Here is a 22,718-nt window from a genome sequence, read left to right as displayed (position 1 = left end):
GATGATGTTAATCAAATTATGTACTATAACCTGTAAAATGGGAACATGAAATGAACATTCATCAGATTAAGGCAAATAATTATATTACTGATGTCAACGTAGTCACTGTTGATTACTGGATATATATATATATATATATATATATATGTATGTATATATATATATATATATATATATATATATATATATATATATATATATATATATATATATATATATATATATATATATATATATTTTTTTTTTTTTTTTTTTTTTTTTTTTTTTTTTTTTTTTCAATTGGGTTACAAGATATCCTTTCTTATCTCGGTCAAGCCCCCATTTATTTTCTTGTGTCTGCTCAGTTAAGACACAATAATGAAGAAATAATTATGGTTATGTCTCACAGTAAGCCATGAGACCAAAAATTGAGCCAGTGTGAAACACATTGTTATTTATTAACTGAAGAGATATACATAAGCAAATTAGTAATGAATGACATCAGTAATGAATGACGGAATATCCTTCCAACAATTGAAGGTTTTTGTGAAATTAACTACATATTAATAACTGCTTAAGCTAGAAGTTTGTAGCCAAAATGAATGCATCTAATGACATTAAAGGGCATTGTACTGGGTGTTTTCTGTAAATCAGGATTTTAAAAAGTACATAATAATAATTTGACCAAAAGACTGAATTAAATTAAAATTGAATTAAAACTAAAGTATCTTAAAAAGCTTTAAGTGTTTTGTTTTGGACCCTTCTATATAAATCGAAGTATGCAATTTAATTAACAGATTTTCCCTGTTTGTTGAACAAGGGATAATAAATAAAAGACACAAACACACAGCGTTCAAAGATAGAGGAAATGAGCGTAATTGACTGGAGCTGGTGGTAGTCATGAAGTCCAAAACCATTTCCTGAACAAATGACTGCTGGCCTGTTTTGATATTTGTCATGATAAAGCCCAGAGTAACAGCATTTTCATTATAGTTTTATTTAATGTTAAGAGATGACTTGCTTTCAGCTCTAAAATGTGTGTTTTGTTTGTGTAAGATGGAAGGGGAGGATAAACAACTAAACTGATTGGTCTCTGAAAACGGGGTTTTATGTGATTCAGCTATAGGTCATTGGGATTAATCCTGAATCACATTTTAAAAGGATCATCTCATCTAGCTCACTGTTTGCGTATGCTAATGGCTGCTCTCGTTTTCCAGACAACCTTGTTTCAAGGGCAGCTCTCGACTATTGCTAGTGCTTTAAATTGAAAGACCAGGCCTGAAAGACTGTCGTCTGTTTTCATTGATGGTAGACGTTGTCTCGTCTTCATAATAGGTTGTCTGCTTAACAGAAAGGTATTCATAAGATGTGACTTTTTTAGTATGTATTTTAATTCTACCATTTTTAAACCTTGAGTTTAATGAGCTTGGTAATTAAATTGTGGCAAAATAAGGTATTTTTATTTTCAGGCTAAACTGTTTTGTAAGACTGAACTTATTGACCCAAACAGTAATATGTAATTAGGTTATCTCTTGTGCCAAATGTAGGCTGTCAGCACATAATTTGTACAATGCACAACTGGTAAACTTCAGTTTTTATTAATTTTACTAGCAACAGCCTCAAATTAGTCTAATGAAACTAGCCGTGGCTAAAACTAATAAAAGAAAGAAAGAAAATGTTATCAGTGTAACTACAGTATAATTCAAACATGGGGTGCTATCATACACCCAGCATAATGCAATTGTTGTTTGCTAGTTTTAGCTCTGCGCAAAAGTCGTTTTGACGTGTTGCAGCACGCTGTCTAAATAGCAAATGCATTTGCACTCATATGTACGCCCATAGGGGTTCTGGTCTAAAAAAGGAGGTGTGTTAAGGCGCATTGCTGGCTCGTTGCTATTTTGAGGAACTAAATACACTGTTCAATAGACCAGATCAAAGCAGGTCTATAGTTCAGCACAGAGCGCGTTAGTTGTGTGCCTCGCTTACACATTGCTTAATACACACGGGGTGTACAGCAATACACAAATATCTTTACAAATGGAAAAGAATTAAAAGATTAAAATATTACAAAAATTATTATTTTCTAGCCTACATAAATATAAACACCACTGCCTCCATGCCTTCTTCTTGGTGGGCTTTTTGTAGTTTATTCATGACAATTTGCATTTAGATAATGTTATTATTATTAGCAGTATTATTTATTATATCCATATTTATATTTGTTTTATAAATAACCAATCTTAGATTTGCCCACCTGTCAGGTTTTCGACCATATACAGGGCACAGCATGTGGGTGTGGAAATAACTCAGTTTTTTGACCACACTTTGTTGTTATTGTTCATTTATTCGATTGCTGGAAATTAGAACTGAATTTAGATATAGTTTTAATACAAATCTTTGCGCTTAAAATTAATTATTATATGCTAATGGATGTCTGTGCGTAAAACATGTTTTCTTATCTACAAAAGTGAAAGTAAAGAATGGGGAGGTTCATGTCTCATTCTCGTGCTGTAGATGATCTATTTAACTGTTTTCTCGCTAGTGAAGCATTCAGTTTTTCCACTTACAAAGTCTGTCATGTTAACAGCAAACGTGCTGTGGCCTGACGCAGGTGACTCTTAACGGAAATGGAAGGTGAGGCTCTGATTGGTTTATTCTAAAAAACACATATAACTCATTAAAAGAGAATAAGCTCAACCCTGTTAGACCATGCGCCATGGTGCAGAGTGGAATGTTTCGTCCTAAAAATAGCAAAAAGTGGATTCTTACACCCCCTAATGCTTTTGCGAGCTGTGCTTTGGACTTTGAGCATGGATTGTAGAAATAATACCCTAGGTCTTGCTACACCAACAGTAATTGGCAAAAACTTGTTTACCCAAACAATGCTGTGTAATTATTTAATCTCTAGTGCTAAATGTAGGCTGTCGACACATATTTTGTACAACTGGTAAGCTTAATTTTATTTCATTATAATAGCAAATATTTTTTTCAAATTAACCAAATTAAATTAGACATGGCTTTAAAAAAAAAGAAAGCTAAATATTATCTATATCTAACATTTTGTCTTTCATTCCATCTATTGTTTATTTTCCATTCAATGTTTTTCTTATCCATCAATTTGAAATCTGTCTAGTGTCCCTCCGCCCCTACATCCATCCATACATACATCCATCCATCATTTTGTCATTCATTCCATCCATTTTTACCTATTTTTTATCCGTCAAGTGTCTTTCCATTCATCCATAAATCTATCCATCCATCCTTTATTTTGTTCTTCATCCCATCCACTTTTGTCCTTATCTATCTTCTTGTCTATCTGTCCAATGTCCGTCCATCCATCCATCCATCCATCCATCCATCTATCATTTTTGTAATGATTCCATCCTATGTTTACCTATTTTTATGTCTGTCAAGTGTCTTTCCATCCATCCATAAACTTATCCATCCATCCTTCATTTTGTTCATCCCATCCACTTTTTTCCTTATCTTTTTACTTGTCTATCTGTCCAGTGTCCATCTGTCCATCCATCATTTTTTATCATATTTTATTTTTTTTATCATTCCATACTATCTTTACCTATTTTTCTGTCTGTCAGGTGTCTTTCCATCCATCCATATATCCATCCGTCTATTCATCTATCCATGATTTTGTCTTTCATTCCATCTATTGTTTATCTATTCTTCTGTGTCAAGTGTCTTTCCATTCATCCATACATCATTTTATCATTTTATCTATCTATCCATCCATCATTTTGTTCTTCGTTCCATAAAATGTTTTTCGTATTCATCAATTTGTCTATCGGTCCTGTCTTTCCATCCGTCTGTCTGACCTTACGTACATCCATTCATCAATCCATTTATCCATTCATCCTTTTTTGTTTTGTTGTTGCCTTGGCTGATTTACATTCTAAACCCAATAGATACATAGGTACAAGACTCAAACGACCAGTAGGTGGCAACAACACCCCTCTCTAAAACAGTGATTCCTTAATACATTAATTCAAGTGATTTTCTCAAACAGCTGATTCATTCTGAAATGAAGTTCATAATTATTCATTGACTCAGTTAGTCCAAGATTTATTTTACTCAGAACGAAACACTGCAGCACCACTCAGAGATAGACAAAAGTGTTGCTCCTGCTTTGTTTGGAATAACTGACAATAACAAAACAGCCAATGTTGTGCATCAATGTAATTCGCTCAATATAAGCATTTGAATTTGATTTAACCAAACACTTCCAAAGTTTTTGCAAAGTGCTTGGCATGTCATTGTTAAAACACTAAGTACTATATTTTTGTATTCTGTAAAATCTATTATCAGTAACAGAGTGGTTCCAGCAATAATCACGATAGGCTTGTGCTCATAATTAGATTTTCTGTAGCTGTATTTAGCCTATGTGTGCGCACTTCTCCATCCGTGTCTATTAAATCAGCTCTCAATTGAGTATCTGTATACTGTAGCTTTGCACCATGCAGAGTTTTTATTTTTTATTTTTATCCAACTTTTAATCAAACGCTGACTTTGAAGAGCTTTACCATGACGAAGCAAACACTAAGCTTTGACTACACCTTCTGCTTCACTTCTAACTGTATTACACACTCTTTCGCCTGCATTGAATTTCTCAGTGTGTGTCAATTGGGAATCTCAACTGCCAGCATGAGGCTTGCGCCACAATACAGCGTTCGGGCTCCGCCAGGCTCACGGCTTCAAGGTTTCAGACGCTTTGAAGGGCCGATGTTCACATCTGACCACCTTGAAATTAGCTAATGTCAGTTTCATAATCCACCGGCGTGTCGGAGATTTGTTGTTCTTACTGTAAGGCTGCACAAAAAGAGCTGCATGATAAGTGCAGTTCGTTTCAGGAAAGTCTGAAGCAGATGGATAACAGGAAATATATGCGTAGTGAGTTTTATTTTAGCAATTTATTAAATCATTCGTGGCTTTTAAACAGCTATGGTAGGATGGGTTTATGTGTGGCTGAAGGCTGGAGTATCAATGCTGAAAATCCAGCTGTCCGTCACGGGAATAAATTATATTTTAAAATATATTTGAATAGAAGATTGCATTAGGAATATTGCATTTTTTTACTGTATTAAAAATCAGATAAATGGATTCTTAGTGGCTTAAAGGCTTAAATGTAAATATTTTGCTCAGTATATCAGAAAATCAATTGTAAGATGTGTCACAGTAACGACACGTATTAATGGCAAAGTTGATCGATTAAATTTACAGTTTTTATAAGTCGTTACAATGTAGTAGAAGTTGTTTTTATGGCAACATTTTAAACCACTTCAAAACAAAATAAGAACAAAACTGATTATTAATTTAGAAATTTTTAACATTTGGAAATAAATGAGAGTTAGATGAACATTTTATTTTATTTATTTAGGTAAGGTCCTGGGCTTTACGTTAACACCCACCAAATGCGGGTAAATTTCAGCTCTGGCGGGTTAGACAGCCGCTGCCACTAGCCACTTTGGCTGGTTGGAAATTGAAATTTAATTTTTAAATTGTAGTTTTCTTACAAGCAGGGTTCGACAATATGCATGATTTTACAATCGAGAAGCAGCACGGCTGACAAAAATATCTGTGTTCGCGTGAGCAAAAAGTTTTGTTGAATTAAAAAGTGCACCTGTAAAGGTATATTTTTCTTATTTGGTCTGTTTGGCAAACCCTTAATTTTGAGCCCTGAAAAGTCGTGAAATAAAAACTGATTGCATTGCTACAGCCCATTTGCTCATGCACACTGAGCAAGCTAATACACAGTACACCCAAGAGGTTAAATGAATGAGAAGGCATGTGGACATAACATACTGTAACATCTAAATCAAGTAAAATAACATGTCAACGTCAAATTTATGCATACAAAATATATTTTCCCAACAAGAAAAGTGTGGCTAGTGAAAATGGTGAGTGGCTAGTAATGTTGAAAAACCCAATTCTAACATTTGTTCAAATAAAATAAACAAGATGTGCTTTATCTGCAAACTGACAGCTGTGTTATTCCCTCATTATATTAATTACAATGAGCAAATAAAAGGTCCAGAGTTCATTACAAGTTCATTTCAGAGTTCATTTTGCATTTGAAATCTGTTACTGAGCTATCACTGTCAGTCAAGCAAACCATCATTATTCTGAAAAAAGCAAAACCATCAGAGGGATAGCAAAAACATTAGGCGTGGCCAAAACTGTTTGGAACATTCTTAAAAAGAAAGAATGTACCGGTGACCTCAGCCACACCAAAAGACCTGGAAGACCACAGAAACTGTGGTGGATGAACAAAGAATAATTTCCCAGGTGAAGAAAACACCCTTCACAACAGTTGGCCACATCAAGAACACTTTCCCGAAGGTAGCTGTATATGTGTCAGAGTCAACAATCAAAACAATACTACACTCAAGTGAATACAGAGGGATCGTCACAAGATGTAAACCATTGGTGAGCCTTAAATCAGGAAGGCCAGATTAGACTTCTAAAAATGCATTTGCAGTGCTGGAACAACATCCTGAGGACAGATGAGATCAAGATTACCTTGTACCAGAGTGATTGGAAGAGAAGAGTATGGAGAAGGAAAGGAACTGCTCATGATCCTAAGCAGTGAAGCATGGTGGTAGTAGTGACATGGTGTGACCATGTATGGCTGTCAATGGAACTAGTTCTCTTGTATTTATTGATGCTGACTAAAGCAGCAAGATGAATTCTGAAATGTTTCAGGCAATATTTTCTGCTCCTACTAAGCCAAATACTTTAGGACTCATTGGACGTTACGTAACAGTGCAGAGGAAGAATGGCCCAAAGCATACTGCAAAAGCAACCAAACAAGTTTTTGAGGTAAAATAAGTGGAATGTTATGCAATGGCCAAGTCAGTCTCCTGACTTGAATCTGATTGAGCTTTTATTTCACTTGCTGAAGACTAACTGAAGGGAAAATGCCCCAAGAACAGGCAGGAATCGAAGATAGTTACTGCATGGCTGAGCACCACCAGGAATGAAACCCAGTCTCTGGTGATTTTTATGCATTCCAGGCTTCAGGCTGTAATTGACTGTTAAGGATTTGCAACCAAGTATTAAAAAGTAAAAGTTAGATTTTTGATTGTTTTTGGACCCTCAACAAGTGGGAGGCACATATGCAAGCTGTTGTAATTCCTACAGTGTTCACCTGATTTGAATGTAAATACCCTTAAATTAAAGCTGACAGTCTGCAGTTAAAGCACATCTTGGTTGTTTTATTTCACATATATTGTGTTGGTGTATAGAGCCAAAAATGTTAGAGATTTTAGATGTCCAAATATTTATGGACCTAACTGTATATGTCATGTATACTGTATATTTTACTTTAATACATATAATTACAGCAGACTACTGAGAGTTGGGAAACCAAGTGCTTAACTGTCACATGCGGCAAAAAAGCTTAGTGGCTTAAAATAATACTGTATTTTGACTTGTTGATGAAATAGGATTGGACATGTTGACAGTTTTATTGAGATATAGCCATCATGAAGAAACGAACATCTGGCTCTCTTACATCTGCTGTTGTGTGCTAATATGTACGAGCTGTATGTATTCAGGAAAATCCAGATTTACATACATGAGAGAAGCCAAACAAACTTCACTGTACTCTTTGGTGGAAGTTGCTTTTTCTGCTTTGTGAAGTTGGTGGAAGTTTTAGCCTGCCGTCATCATGTGTATGTTTCTTTGGGGAGTTAAATCTTTTTACCTGCTGTGATTGTTATTGTTCTAGCTCCTTGGTTAATTTCTCATTTCCATACGTACAGTGTTGAACAATGGCCGTATACAGGGATTTGGCAGCATTTTTAGCATCAAATAATACAAAGATCTCAACAATGAGGATTTCTTTTTTTAGTTGTTCTTGTTGTTGGTGAGCGCTGTTACTGTTAACTGCAATCTCTTGTGTTGATTGAAATAAAGTTTAAATCAAATAGAGATGTTAATAATGTGTAAAACAAATATATGAAATGATGTCCAGGCAGCAAATACAAATATAAATTGATTAAAATGTATGCTTGTGGGTGATTTCAGCCTGATCTCCCAAAGAAATGTACGCATTTTACATTTTGTCAGTTTAGAGGCAAATTCAGTCGTACATAAATGTTTGATTTAAAAAGGAGGCGTGGCACCAAACTCCACCCTAAACCCTACTGTCATTGTGCTGTCATGCTAAAATGTATGAATGACATGATTTCATACAAATTAGCCACTCAATCAAAAATATGTGAATTGTCATAAGATAGTGTTGGTGATTCCATAATTGCATCCATTTAGCATCTTCAAGATCAAGCTTCTAATAGTTTTTTTGAAAACAAAATTAACTTTAGTGAAACCGATTTCATTAATAATGCAAACTATTTATCTCTAAAAAATAAATGTTTGTATGTGTTTTTAGGGACATTTTGTCTTGGAAAATATTAACTTAAAGATTCCCACTATACCTATTTTGACTGTCTGCCTGCTCAATCTTACATTCTGCATAAATTATAATCAAATAATAAAGTCTATTTTTTATCATTTTTTTTGTTGTTTTTACTCAACTAATTTGTTAACATCTTCAACTAAAAACATTATTGTACAGTTATTGTCAACTATGCATTAGTTTAAATAATTTAATAATAATTACACAGTGATTTACAGCTTTATCAAAATAATCTTATTATACTTTGCATTATTGTACAGACGTAAGGAATTAAATGTATTGTAAATTATATATATATATATATATATATATATCCAATCCAATTTCCTTAAAATTATATGTCACAAAAAAATTTATGTATTTATGTAAGTAAATAAATAATTTACATAAATAAGAAGTAAATAAATAAATAAGCCAATAAAAAATAACAAAATAACAAATAAATAAATAAATTATAAACTAAAAATAAAGTAGTATACATTAATAAACAAAAATAAATAAACAGGCAGGCAAAAGCAAATAAACTGAAAATTAAAAAACACATCTAATTAAAAAATGTAATATTTGAAAGATGTTAAATGTTTCTTAGATGTTATGTTCATCAACTAAAGTACCACTGCTGGTGGCATTTTTACAAATTATTTTACTGTCAAATATGATTATCCGTTCATTCAAATTTTTTTTATTTTTGGCTTAGTCCCTTTATTAATCTGGGGTCGCCACAGCAGAATGAATCGCCAACTTATCCAGCATATGTTTTATTCAGTGGATGCTCTTCCAGCTGCAACCCATCACTAGGAAACACCCATACACTCCCATTCACACTCGTAAACTACAAGCAATTTAACTTACCCAATTCACCTATACCGCATGTCTTTGAACTTGTGGGGGAAACCTGAGCACCAGGAGGAAACCCACGCGAACACGGGGAGAACATGTAATCTGCCGGGGCTCAAACCATTAACATTCTTGCAGTGAGACGACACCGTCCTGCCAAAATGTGATTAAATCTAATATAACAATCTAAATATTGGTATCAAAAAGATCACCACTAACTAAAAAGACTTGCATGGAACAGAACTGTTAAATTGGATGAAATATCTGTAGCGATCTTTAAACATGGTGGCTTTATAATCAGGAGTGCACATACAGTAAGTGGTCTGAATTGCATGATGATGGCACTAGAGAAGCACTTTTTTGGGTCCAAACACTCCAAATCCCAAATAAAATTCACATGTCTGAATGCACATGGTAAGCTGGTGAGGTTTCGCACCCATCTTAGTACAGCACGGATATGTGTGACTTCTTTATGGAACAATATGAGGCAAAGGTGCAAAAAGTAATGACCATCCATGACACAGAATTTAGAAAAGTTATTCTCAGAATCAATGCTTAGAATTAGAAAATTACGCAGTGCCACGGTCTAGTTGATAAAAGTTAGATAACAGCTCGAAGTGGGGACATTTACCTCTCCAGGCATCATCATAATAGCTGAAATTGGTAAAGTGAAGGCGTATGTTTAGTGCCACGCTGGGAAATCGACAGCCATCTTTCAGAGGAGGAGCACCATCTGGCACTCGCCAACCATCTCTTTGAAAATTAATCTTAGTCTTTTGAATGCTGTTGTAATCTTCAAAGCCTTCAACACCAACTGGATCTGCATCAACAAGAGCCACAATGCTGACCAATAACACTGTCTTTGAGATGTCCAATACCACAATAGTTTCATCAATAATAAAGTGCTCCAAAAGAGTGTCTTTTGCATTCTCCATGCCATAGCAACCAACAGAGTGCTCAATCTGTCTGGCCCCATCCATCCAATGGAGAATGATTTGCATTGAGGAGATGGAGATCAGGTGGATACTCTTCCCTTGCAGAGACATCTTCAGCTCTGGCTAAATTGGGATTATGTGCCTCGGCCTACATCTTTGCTAAACATTGCTCCAGGAGTGATTTGATTGCATATTTCTAATGATAAATCCACTAAAGGGCACTGTGTACAGTTTTGACAATCTGAAATGTGTTACTTGTGGTATGTTTTGTTATGCGTTTATGGTGCACATCTTTATTTACGCCCATGAAAGGCAAGACTTATTGCATTATAAACAGTAAACCTCCCTAATCTCAACCAAAGGCACCATACTGTGGGAGAAAAGTGCATTGTGACCACATACTTTTACCTTGATTTTACATTGCTTTTATCTCTTTTGTGGAACTGTGCTTTAACAGATTCATACCCAAGCTCTTTGCATCACTTGTACGACACTGTCAGACAAACCAGACAAACTAATCAAAACAGAAAAGTTTTCCATAAGGAGATTAATCGGCAAGGCATATTTTTCAGTTACAAATCAAAGACACTGTCACTGTGTAATAATTCTTTTGTATTGTGTAGGGCCTCCTTTTGTAGCAGATACAAGTCCTGCAAATTGGCCAGAGGGATTTTGAGTCATTCTTCCTGCAGAATGGTGGTCAGGTTACTTCGTAATCCTGGAGGAGGAAAGCATTTTCTAACTCGTCCCTCCACCCCAAAACACCCCAAAGTGGCTTGATAATATTTAGATCTGGTGACTGTGCAGGCCATGGAAGATGTTCAATTTAACGTTCATGTTCATCAAACCACTCTGTCACAAGACTTGCTGTGTGTAATGGTGCATTATCATCATGATACATGATATATAATAATATATAATGGGTGCACATGGTCCTCCAGAATGGTTTGGTAATCCTTGGCAGTCATGGGTCAATCTAGCATAAGTATTGGGCCTAGGGAATGCCTACGGAGACTTTTGAAGATGGAGGAGAGTTGCTGTTTTGATTTATGTAGAGCTGTATGACTTAACAAATTTTGAATTTTACAATATTATTAAATATTTAAATTATACCAATATCAACTGCAACATTCCTGCACAATACCCAGCTGATTCAGTTGTTGCCAAGCAACTTACAAAAGCGCACCATGCTTATTTTTTTCTTGTCAACAAATAGGCAGTGAGTGCGCCTCATATTTTTGGAACAGAAAAGCTTATTCGATGTGATCAGCTCTTTAGAGCTCTAATATGTCAGCCATAACGTTGTGTGCAATATTTTAAGCAAAATTCTGCTAATACTCTGCTAATTAATCCTTTACACTCTTTTGGCCACTAGCCTGGTGAAATGTAGCCATTAAACCTCCAACACTAAATTTGCCAGTGTTTCAGTTTCATTGTCCAATCCCTGTTCTTCAGAGTACATTTCCCATTTTCACCAACCATCAACTTTCTGTGATGGCTTTGGGCTGAATACATGTACCAGTACGCCCCAAATGTGTATAGTGACTGAGCCTCCACATACATATGTGTTACAATAAATGCAGACCACCAGAATTTAACAGAATTTAAATTAATCCAAACCAACAAGGACCAATCAGACCTGGGTTAGGGCCACAGTGATCGTTCTCAATACAGAAACCCCAAGTAATATAAACTCTGATTCAGTGACCAGACTGTAATTGATCTGAGGCCCAGCAATCTTTACTACTCACCTTAGGCCTTCCTCCCTGTCCAGCTCTTCACAACACATTTTCTTCCTGCCGGTTTACTTTGCCCAGTGACACTTCTTTTACTGCTGCGTAATTTATTTCATTAGAAAGCTCTGTCATTCCTTGTGTATTTCACCTCACCCAGGCATATATACAGTTGAAGTCAGAATTATTAGCCCTCCTGAATTATTAGACCGCTTGTTTATTTTTTCCCCAATTTCTGTTTTACGGAGGGAAGATTTTTTTCAACACATTTCTAAACATAATCGTTTTAATAACTCATTTATAATAACTGATTTATTTTATCTTTGCCATGATGACAGTAAATAATATTTTACTAGGTATTTTTCAAGACACTTCTATACAGCTTAAAGTGACATTTAAAGGCTTAACTAGATTCATTAGGTTACTAGGCAGGTTAGGGTAATTAGGCAAGTTATTGTATAACAGTGGTTTGTTCTGTAGATTATCGATAAAAAAATTAGCTTAAAGAGGCTATAATAATTTTGTCCCTAAAATGATGTTTAAAAAATTAAAAACTGCTTTTATTCTAGCCGAAATAAAACAAATAAGACTTTCTCCAGAAGAATAAATATTATCAAACATACTGTGAAAAGTTCCTTGCTCTGTTAAACATAATTTAGGAAATATTTAAAAAAGAAGAAAAAAATTCAAAGGGGGCTAATAATTCTGACTTCAACTGTATGTATATATATATATATATATATATATATATATATATATATATATATATATATATATATATATATATATATATTTTTTTTTTTTTTTTTTCCTCCATGGTCCTGTCCCCTTCATTCTCTGTCTGAATAAACAACTTACCTCATCAGCATTGTTGTGCCTCTGTTCTCCTACTTGTCAAAGCGCCTCCTTGGAATTCAATTACCCAACTGTTGTTTTATGATGTTGTCTTGTCAGCTGATGACAGATTCATTATCTCATCACTCCGCTTGACAAGACTGTCACAACGCTCTCTTTGCCATTTATTCCACTGCTCACTCTCAGCTTGCAAATCTATATCGGCTAGCTCTCGTCTCAGTCCTGCCTGTGATCTCCACTGCCATCTGCTCCAGACTCCAGCTCATCTCTGAGATCATCCTGCTGGAAAACACTCAAACCCCTGTGAAACAATGCATTGCTGCTGTAGAGTAAAGGCCATTTAACATCTGAAATGACTGGATGTTTATGCATACAGTGGCAGAATGTGGTTGTCAGTTGAGTGTGTGTTAAAAACAATACTGCTCTGATCACACATTTTGGTTAGGATTTTTTATTTTTTTTTATTTTTTTGCTGTCAGTCAATGACTTTGGGACTGTCAGCCTCTCCCAGGTTATGAAAAATGGCAAAGAAAAAGGAATGAGGCACAGTCCAAAATTTGTCAATCACTGGGAATGATTCTTAAAATATTTATACACATTTTTTTAGCAAAATATTTATATACTGTACACAAATTCATGACAGCTAAATGAATTATTCAGCATCTCGACTAGTGTTACTTCAGCTTTTTCATGTAGTAAAAGTTTTTTTTATTGTTATTTGGATTTAGCACATTTTGTTTTATTTAAATAAATAAAAAATGTTTTCATCAATAAATGTTAAATATTATTATTAATATATAATGTATATATAAAGTATTAATATTAATTTGTTTTATGTTTTTTGTTGTTTGTATGTACAGTTAGTTCCATAAATATTTGGACATTGACACAATTCTAACATTTTTGGCTCTATACACCAATACAATCGATTTGAAATTAAACAAACAACAAATTTTCAGCTTTAGTTTGAGGTTATTTACGTCCAAATCAGAAAAATGCTTTAGGAATTACAACATTTGCATTTGTGCCCCCCACTTGTTAAGGGTCTCAACATAATTGGACAATTGGCTTCTAAGCTGGCCAGGTGTGTGTTATTCCATCACTATCTTAATTACAATGAGCACATAAAAGGTCCAGAGTTCATTTTAAGCATTTGGAATCTGTTACTGAGCTGTCACTGTCAGTCAAGCAAACCATCATTAGGCTGAAAAAACAAAACAAACCATCAGAGGGATAGCAAAAACATTAAGTGTGGTCAAAACAACTAAAAGAACGCACCGGATACCGAAAGACCTGGAAGACTACAAAAACAACTGTGGTGGATGAAACCAAAGAATTAATTCTCTGGTTAAAAAAAAAAAAAACACCCTTCACAACAGTTTGCCAGATCAAGAACACTTTCGAGGAAGTAGGTGTATATGTGTCAGCGTCAACAATCAAGAGAAGATTACACCAGAGTGAAAACAGAGGGTTCACCACAAGATGTAAACCATTGGTGAGCATCAAAAACAGAAAGGCCAGATTAAAGTTCTAAAAAAGCCTTCACAGTGCTGGAACAACATCTTGTGGACAGATGTGATGAGAGTGATGGGAAGAGAAGAGTATGGAAGGACGGAAAGGAACTTCTTGTGATCCTAAGCAGTAAAGCATGGTGGTAGTGACATGGCATGGGCATGTGTGGCTGTCAATGGCCACTACTGGTTCTCTTATATAATGATGATGTGTCTACTGACAAAAGCAGCAGGATGAATTCTGAAATGTTTCAGGCAATATTTTCTGCTCATATTAAGCCAAATACTTCAGGAATCATTGGATGGTACTCATGGAGAATGACCTAAAGCATACTGCAAAAGCAACCAAAGAGGTTTTTGAAAGGAAAGAAGTGGAATGTTTTGCAATGGCCAAGTCATTACCCTGACCTGAATCCGATTGAGCTTTCATTTTACTTGCTGAAGACAAAACTGAAGGGAAAATGCCCTGGAAACAAGCGGGAACTGAAGACAGCTGCTGTAGAGGCCTGGCAGAGCACCACCAGGGATGAAACACAGCGTATGGGGTGTTCAAGACTAAAGACTGTAATTGACTGAAAATGATTTGCAACCACGTATTAAAAAGTGCAAGTTTGATTTATGATCATTATTATGTCTAATTACTTTTTGACCCTTAAAAAGTGAGAGGCACATATGCAAACTGTTATAAATACCCTAAAATTAAAGCTGACCTTCTGCAGTTAAAGCACATCTTGTTTGTTTCATTTAGAATTCATTGTGTTGGTGCATAAAGCCAAAAATGTTAGAATTGTGTCGATGTTTAAATATGTATGTGCCTTCTGGTTTAATAACATATGTACATTAAATATTTCATTAATATGTTGATTTGTTATTTAATTTTATTCATCTTAATGGGCCCAATTATACACCCAGCGCAATAAGTCACAAGACGTGTCCGGATCGATTAGTTGCTATTTTCAAACCAGCGCAACCCTAATTTTCACGTTTTGAGCAATGTTTAAATAGCAAATCCATTTGCACCACTTTCTGGACTCAAGCGTGTGCTGGTCTAGGAAAGAGGTGTGCATTGTTGGTGCATTGCTATTTTGAGGAACTGAAATAGACTGAGCCATTGACCAACTGAAGGTTCAAATGCTTACACATTGCTTAATGCACACAGAATATACAGCAATACACAGATATCTTTACATTTGAAAAAAAAAATTAAAGATTAAAATGTTATTATGTTATGTTAAATGTTATGAAAATTCGAACTGAATTTAGAAAAAGTTTAGAAACAAATCTTTATGCTTAACAAACTAAATTAAATACGTAGGCTAATGGATGTCTTCAGTGGAGTGGTTTTTCACCGTTCCCTCACTCTACGAAAGTAAAGAGGCTAAACGGAGGAGGCTCGTTCTTTATCCTCGTGCTGCAGATGGTCTGTTTAACTGTTTACTCCCCACTGAAACATTCAGTTTTTCCACTTACACAGTTCACCATGTAAATTACAAACATGCCATGACACGACTCAACAGACTCTTAAAGGGAATGCGAGATGAGATTCTGATTAGTTTAATCCAAGTTATGCTCAAAACACACCAATAACTAATTAACAGAATAAGCTCAACCTTATTAGACTATGCACCTCTGTGCAGAGCATAATTTCCCATCCTTTAATAGCAAAAGTAGATTCGGACACACCCTTAATGCGTTTGCGCCATCCGCTTTAGACTTTGCACTTAGACTGTTAAAATAGAGCCATTTGTATTTATTTATGTACATTACATGTTTTTGTGTATATTTTTGTTTAATAAAGTTTCAATTGTGTTAAATGTGTTTTTAATTATTTAAAATTCTCAAGTGTAAAATTGTATTTTGTTTTAAAAAAATGTTTATTAAAAACATCTACATTTGTTAATCTCTATATATTAAAGCTTTAATTGCAGTTGAATTTTTGTTTGTTTGATTTATTTAGAATTGCTTAATTTTGATTTAATAATAAATATGCCCATTAAATATTTCTTAAAAATTTTGATTTATCATTTTTGTTTTTTTTTTTTTTGTTTTTTTTGTGTGTACATTTTTTTTTTTTTTTGATTTTCTATCTTTAAGTGAACTTTTGCAAACTAATTTCAAGAGCAGAACCTGATATGATTGATCGCGGCTGGTCTCTAATCGGTAATTAGCCATAATCCAATCAGATATATATATTAAAAACATGCATTTGGTATTCAGTATATTTGAAACAGGCTTTAATAGTGTTGTTGACAGTTGATTAGAAGTTCATTTTGGACCCCAGAGTGAGTTGAATAATAAATTATAGTCCTATACTTGACAATTTCTCCTATTTCTGCTGTGTATTAAGAGACATAAAAAGTGGTACATCAAAAGGCAATTCTTTCTATTCCTGTTACTTAACCCTCAGAGAAGGTCATTTTACGTTCCATAATGCATTATTCAGTCCTATCTTTTCGTCTCCTGCTTCATTATGCCTGTGTGTTTGCGGTGTTTCTCTCTGTTCTTTCGGAAATGTTATGAATAAAGGGTCTGTGAATTCTTTCAGCATGCATTCATTTGTTAGAATATAAACCATGCTGTGGGAATATAGATTTATAGATTTTAAAGTTGTGCGCTTCTCTTCTGAAGGGAAGAGTCGCTGCAGGAGGTGTAGAGCAGGGGTAAAAATCCGTTCAAGGTAAATCCTGTTTACTGGACTTTTCTTAATTATCTTTCAAAGAGGAAATTTTAAATCTCAAATTTGCTACGATGACCTTTTAAACAATCTTTTTTATTATTATTTTTATTATTATTATTGTTATTTTTAATTTAATTGTTAAATATTGGCATCAGGGAAAAGATTGAGTCTTAATCACAGAATTTTCGAAGTCCATTTTTGTAAGTAACTTAAACATTTAGGATTGGAGATGTTTTTAAATAGATTTAAGGATTGCTCTGTTGGATTGATATGTGATTTGAGTGAACTCATTATCGTGTTACAGAAATCAGTTTGTAATGATTTGAGCTTTGTGACATGGATTGGTCTCCTCCATGTAAGTGGCCTCTCAAGATGGATATGCTATGGTCATGAAGGCAATTAGTAGGGATGCTCATTTTGGTTAATTTTACCAACCAACAACTGCCTGAATATTAACAGTTAACTGGTCAGATTAATAATAAATTATTATTTAATAACAAAAAAAAAATAATTGACTTGTCTATTTTCTGACACATTAAATATTGCATTTTAAATTACTGATTTATTTTACCTTGCGAACAACAGCCTAGGCTACAGAACATAATAACAACAGAAGACCTGCAGTGTTTTCTGCAGTATTGAAATAAAAAATAATAATAATAAATAAATAAAAAATTAATAGGCCTGCCCTAGATATTTCCCCCTTAAAGTATGAATGTAGATTACAAAAACACTGACTGAATCTTTTTAAACCAGCATAGACTGTTTTTCCAATTATGTTTTTTTTTTTCTTCCATCAAATAAAAATAGCAGGCTACCTCAAATCAATCGTTTTGCATTAAATATGCATTTAATTAATGTTCCGCTATATTTCTTATATCACAAAGCTGTCAACATTTTTAATAGAAGTTATTTGTTTAAAGATTATGTCTTGAGTGTCTGGTTTAAGAACTATTAATAACTGTTGTTTTCCAATTTGAAAAAAAAAGGTTTGTTGGAGAGAAAACCCAGATGCTCTGACTTGCGGCCAGTTTAAAGAAGCGCACATCTCAGAAAGTTTTGTTTTGCGGCTTCTTTTTTTTTTACAGTGTCTGCTATAATGTTAATGTTGTTTTTGGTGTGTTTACATTGATGAATATGGCCACTGTGTTAAATGCACAGTATTACGATTTTATTGCCACATTAGATTGTTATGATAACATAATATATGATTTCCTGTAAATAAATACCCAAAAATAACACAACTGGAATAACTACAGCAGTTGTGATCATCTGATCTCACATGAAGCAACAGATTGCAATGACATACAGTATGATGACGTGTGCAGGTGCTGTAGTGCTGTCCCAATTCTTAGGGGTAAATTTTGAAGCCCTTCCCCTTAATCCTGGGTTGTAAGGGCCAAGGGGAAGAGGAAGGTGAAGGGTTAGAGGAACAAATAGAATTGTCATTGGGCCTAAGACTAACAGAGTCAGCAGTAACAGCAGTAGAGTTTTCTTCAGTTGAAGAATGTGTCTGTAAGAAACAATCTTCTCTGTTGTGTTTAATTGCAGGCAATGAGTTTGGCCATCCAGAGTGGCTGGATTTTCCACGAATCGGCAATAATGAGAGTTATCATTATGCCCGCCGGCAGTATAACCTGGTGGACATGGATCATCTGCGCTACCGGCAGCTGTACGCTTTTGACCGAGACATGAACCGCACGGAGGACAACTACGGCTGGCTGGCTGCTCCACCGGTAAGAGAAAGTCACCCATACACTTGCCTGCTTTTTCAGGGTGTCCGCGGGGTTGTAAAAGGTAGTAAATAAAATTAGCCAAAATTAAGGGCAATAAAAAAGTATTAAAAAGTAATAAACGTCATCTGACGAGGTATTACATTTTTGAGCTAATTTTTTTTAGATAAATTTCTCGATGCAAACCACTGCTTGCAGTAGTCCTAGCAGCATCGCTAATAGGTGCATAACAGAAGCTATGCCCCACCACCACCGCTACATTGCTAGTTAAGTTGCTGTGGGTTTGTAACTGTGATACGTAACCATACCAAACTGTTTTTAAAAGAGCGGCTATTGTTATGCAATTGTTACTTTTTGACATTAAAACTATGGAAAAAGGCCCATTGTGACATCTTCAATAATCCCTCTGCTTTACTTAAATCTATGTTATCTGCAATATGTTATAGGATATTTCATCTAGTTGCAGCACTAATTCGTGCTGTTATAAAGTTTTTTGAAGGTATTAAAAACGGTAGTAAAATGTATTAAATTCAACTTAAGAAGTTTTGCATATACCGTTTCTTCAGTTCAATTTAAGTTTATTTGTATAGCGTTTTTTACAATAATCATTATTCCAAAACAACTTTAGAAAGAAGTGCACACTATTGCATTACAATCAAATACAGAAAAGTTTTGGTTATTAGTTACCATAACTTTAATAGTTACTAATAACTTTAACTACTTTACTAGTAACTAATAACTCTAAATAGTTAAAGTTATTATACACTTTCAGAAATAAAGGTACAGGAGCTGTCACTAGGGTAGTACATTTTCAAAAGGTACATATTTGTACCTGAAGGGTCCACAATGGTACCTTAGTGTAATTTTAAGATACATTTGGGGACTCATGTGCAACTTTGAGGTACCACTGTGGAGTCTTTGGGTACAAATGTGTATCTTTTGAAAAGGTACTGCCCCTTTTGTACCTTCTTTTTTTTATTTATTTTTTTGAGAGTGTACAGTTAGTCACAATTATTATAAATTGTTATTTTATATATATATATATATATATATATATATATATATATATAATTTTTTATTTATTTATTTTTTTTATATATATATATGTTCAAAAAAAGACAAACAAGACAAAACAGAACAAGTGAATGATGAGAGAATTTTAAGTTTTGGGTGAACTTTTTAAGTCTTTTGAATATGTCAAGCCCAGTGATCAACCCTTTCATTAAATTACTAAAAAGAGCCACAGTTAATTTAGTATTTTTATAGGTTTTATATGTTTTAAAAATAATTTCATAGTAAAGTATTTAGTAATCTGATTAATTTTTACATTAAGTCAATAGTAATGTAATGTAATTGTAAAGATTACAATTTTCCAGTGGTAATTATTCATTCATTCATTTGGTTTTCGACTTAGTCCCATTATTAATCCGGGGTCGCTGCAGCGGAATGAACCGCCAACTTATCCAGCATGTTATTACAAAGCGAATGCCCTTCCAGCCGCAACCCATCTCTGGGAAACAATCATACACACTTATTCACACTCGTACACTACGGATAATTTATCCTACCCAATTCACCTGTACCACATGTCATTAGACTTGTGGGGGAAACCGGAGCACTCGGAGGAAACCCAGGTGAAAAAACGGAAAAAGATACAAACTCCACACGGAAATGCCAACTGATCCAGCAGAGGCTTGAACCAGCGACTTTCTTGCTGTGAGGCGACAGCACTACTGCGTCGCCCAGTAGTAATCAGTAATTTGTAATATATTATTTTTTTAAAGAAACTTACCCTACACTGCTAACCAAGTTAAGCCTTTGTATGTCACTTTAAGCTGAATACCATTACCTTAAAAAACATCTAGTAAAATATAATGTACTGTCATCACGGCAAAGATAAAAGAAATCAGTTATTAGAAATTAGTTATTGTAAAAGTAAACTACTACGTTTAGAAATATTTTGAAATAAATGCTAAATATACTGTATTAAATATACAGGGTCTAATAATACAGGAGGGCTATAATTCCCACTTCGACTGTATATAACCAGTTAATGTTGTATGTAGTATATAGGCAATGTCTATGGGTACATCTTCAATTGTATTCAAGTGTTTGTGTAGTCTTCACACTAGCAGTAAATCTCGCTTTCTGATCTTCCTTTAGATGACATTTTTGTCATCTCCAATGTTCTCAAACTGCCGTCTCTTACTGTAAACGTGCATCATAAAAGCTTCTTTCCATCAGCAAACATCTGCCGTTTTACTAAAACAACAAGCTGTCCCTAAGCAGCCCTGCAATCTCATTACATAGTTGCTTTTTAAAAACAAATTTCTACCACACCATATGGAAGATCCATTTTTAAATTGTTACCTAAAGGGATAAAAGGCAGCTTCTGCATCTTTGAGGTTGTGAATAGACTGATTTACTGCTGTCTGTCGGCTGTGGGGGAGTGAAAGTTTGGAGGTAATGGCAGATTGTCTAAAAAAAATCAATGCAAGAAACTTTGTCACTAAGTTCCCAGCTTTGAAGGACAGGAAATAATTTACCCTGTCACTCAGTTCATGAACAAACAAACAAAGAGAAAGCAAAACGTTTTAATGGTAATGGACAAAGTCTTGCAGGGGATTTAAGAGAAACGTGAGGCTTTTTTTGAAATGCTTCAGGACAGAGTGTGGTATTTGATTTTCTAAATTGGCCTTTTAAAGTGGAACTACTGTTCTAGATACTTGTTGCACAAAATTAAGTTAATAATATTTTTCCCACACAAAGTATTTTAACCTGTACATTCTAAAGTACTGTTACTCTGTTTGTTCATTTCCCTTGACTTGACTAGGCTTTTATTTCATGTTTTTTTTTTTTTGCTTATGTATTTTATTTTATTGTATTTCATTAAATGTTTATCATTCCAAACCAAGTAGAAGATTCCAGATATACTGAAAGTAATTAATTTGAGTTTTCATTCCTTCATTATTTTTTCTTTTTGATTAAGGCTGATTTATACTTTTGCGTGAAGCGCACGTGTATGGTACGCTCTCATCGTGGATAACGCAGATGCTGACACACACATTTACATTTGTTAACGAGTGTTTACAAATGTAGAGTCCCATGAAGGAGCTCCCTCTTTTGCCGGAGAACCCAGAGAAAACCCAAGTTAACACAGGGAGAACATGCAGACTCAGAAATGCCAACTGGCTCAGCCAGGACTCGAACCAGTGACTTTCTTGCTGTGAGGCAACAGCACTGAGCCACTGTGTCGCACTTGTACATTTTTTATTTACACTATAAAATATATAACATGTTATTAGAGAATTTTGTAAGAAACTAGTGCAGTGAATTATAGATTTATGTTATGTAATATTATTTAATGTATTTTAAATAATTAATATTACAATGTTTATTAACATTAAAAAAATGATTAATATTTAAAAAATACATATCTAAATACATTCCCCGTGTTGGCGTGGGTTTCCTCCGGGTGCTCTGGTTTCCCACACAGTCCAAAGACATGCACTATAGGTGAATTGGGTAAACTAAATTGTCTATATAGTGAATGTGTGTGTGAAGTGTATGGGTGTTTCTCAGTGATGGGTTGCAGCTGAAAGACATACGCTGGCTAAAGAACATAAAACGTGAAGAACAAATGCTGGATAAGTTTGCAGTTCATTCTGCTGTGCATGGTGACCCCAGATTAATAAAGGAACTAAGCCGAATTAAAAAATAATGAATGTATTTCTAAAAACATTTTATGACAGAAATGTATATATAAAAATATTAACTATTATTAATGTATTAATGTGCTTGATTTTGTTATAATTTACAATATTTTAAATGTTTATTTATTTGTATTTTAAAAAGTACTACTAGTACCAATTATTTTATTACATAGTAATATATGTATTGCTGATATTCTTTTATAATTTTATATTTTAATTATTTATTTATTTATTTTTTGCATGTTTCATAGTTTTATGTAGTTTAAAACTTTTTTAATAGTTCAAGAAACCCAGAGAGTGGACCAGATGGTTCT

The 22,718-nt window shown here is 34.2% G+C and overlaps 1 protein-coding gene across 3 annotated transcripts in view; it reads left to right on the top strand.

Moving 5' to 3' along the window:
- Window positions 1-22,718, top strand: part of gbe1b (glucan (1,4-alpha-), branching enzyme 1b) — a 251,310-nt gene that overhangs the window by 156,830 nt on the left and 71,762 nt on the right. For all 3 annotated transcript variants that reach the window (XR_015509028.1, XM_087283697.1, XM_087283698.1), the window contains exon 13: window positions 18,510-18,694. Coding sequence is in view for 2 of the 3 variants with exons in the window: in XM_087283697.1 (XP_087139823.1) it covers window positions 18,510-18,694 (185 nt within the window). In the remaining variant the exon portion in view is untranslated. The remainder of the gene's footprint in view (window positions 1-18,509; window positions 18,695-22,718) is intronic.

Source organism: Danio rerio, chromosome 15 (genome assembly GCF_052040795.2).
Source record: "Danio rerio strain M-AB ecotype USA chromosome 15, GRCz13ab, whole genome shotgun sequence".
NCBI lineage: Eukaryota > Metazoa > Chordata > Actinopteri > Cypriniformes > Danionidae > Danio > Danio rerio.
Note: the sequence above shows the minus strand (reverse complement) of the source record. Positions and strands in the feature narration are given on the sequence as shown.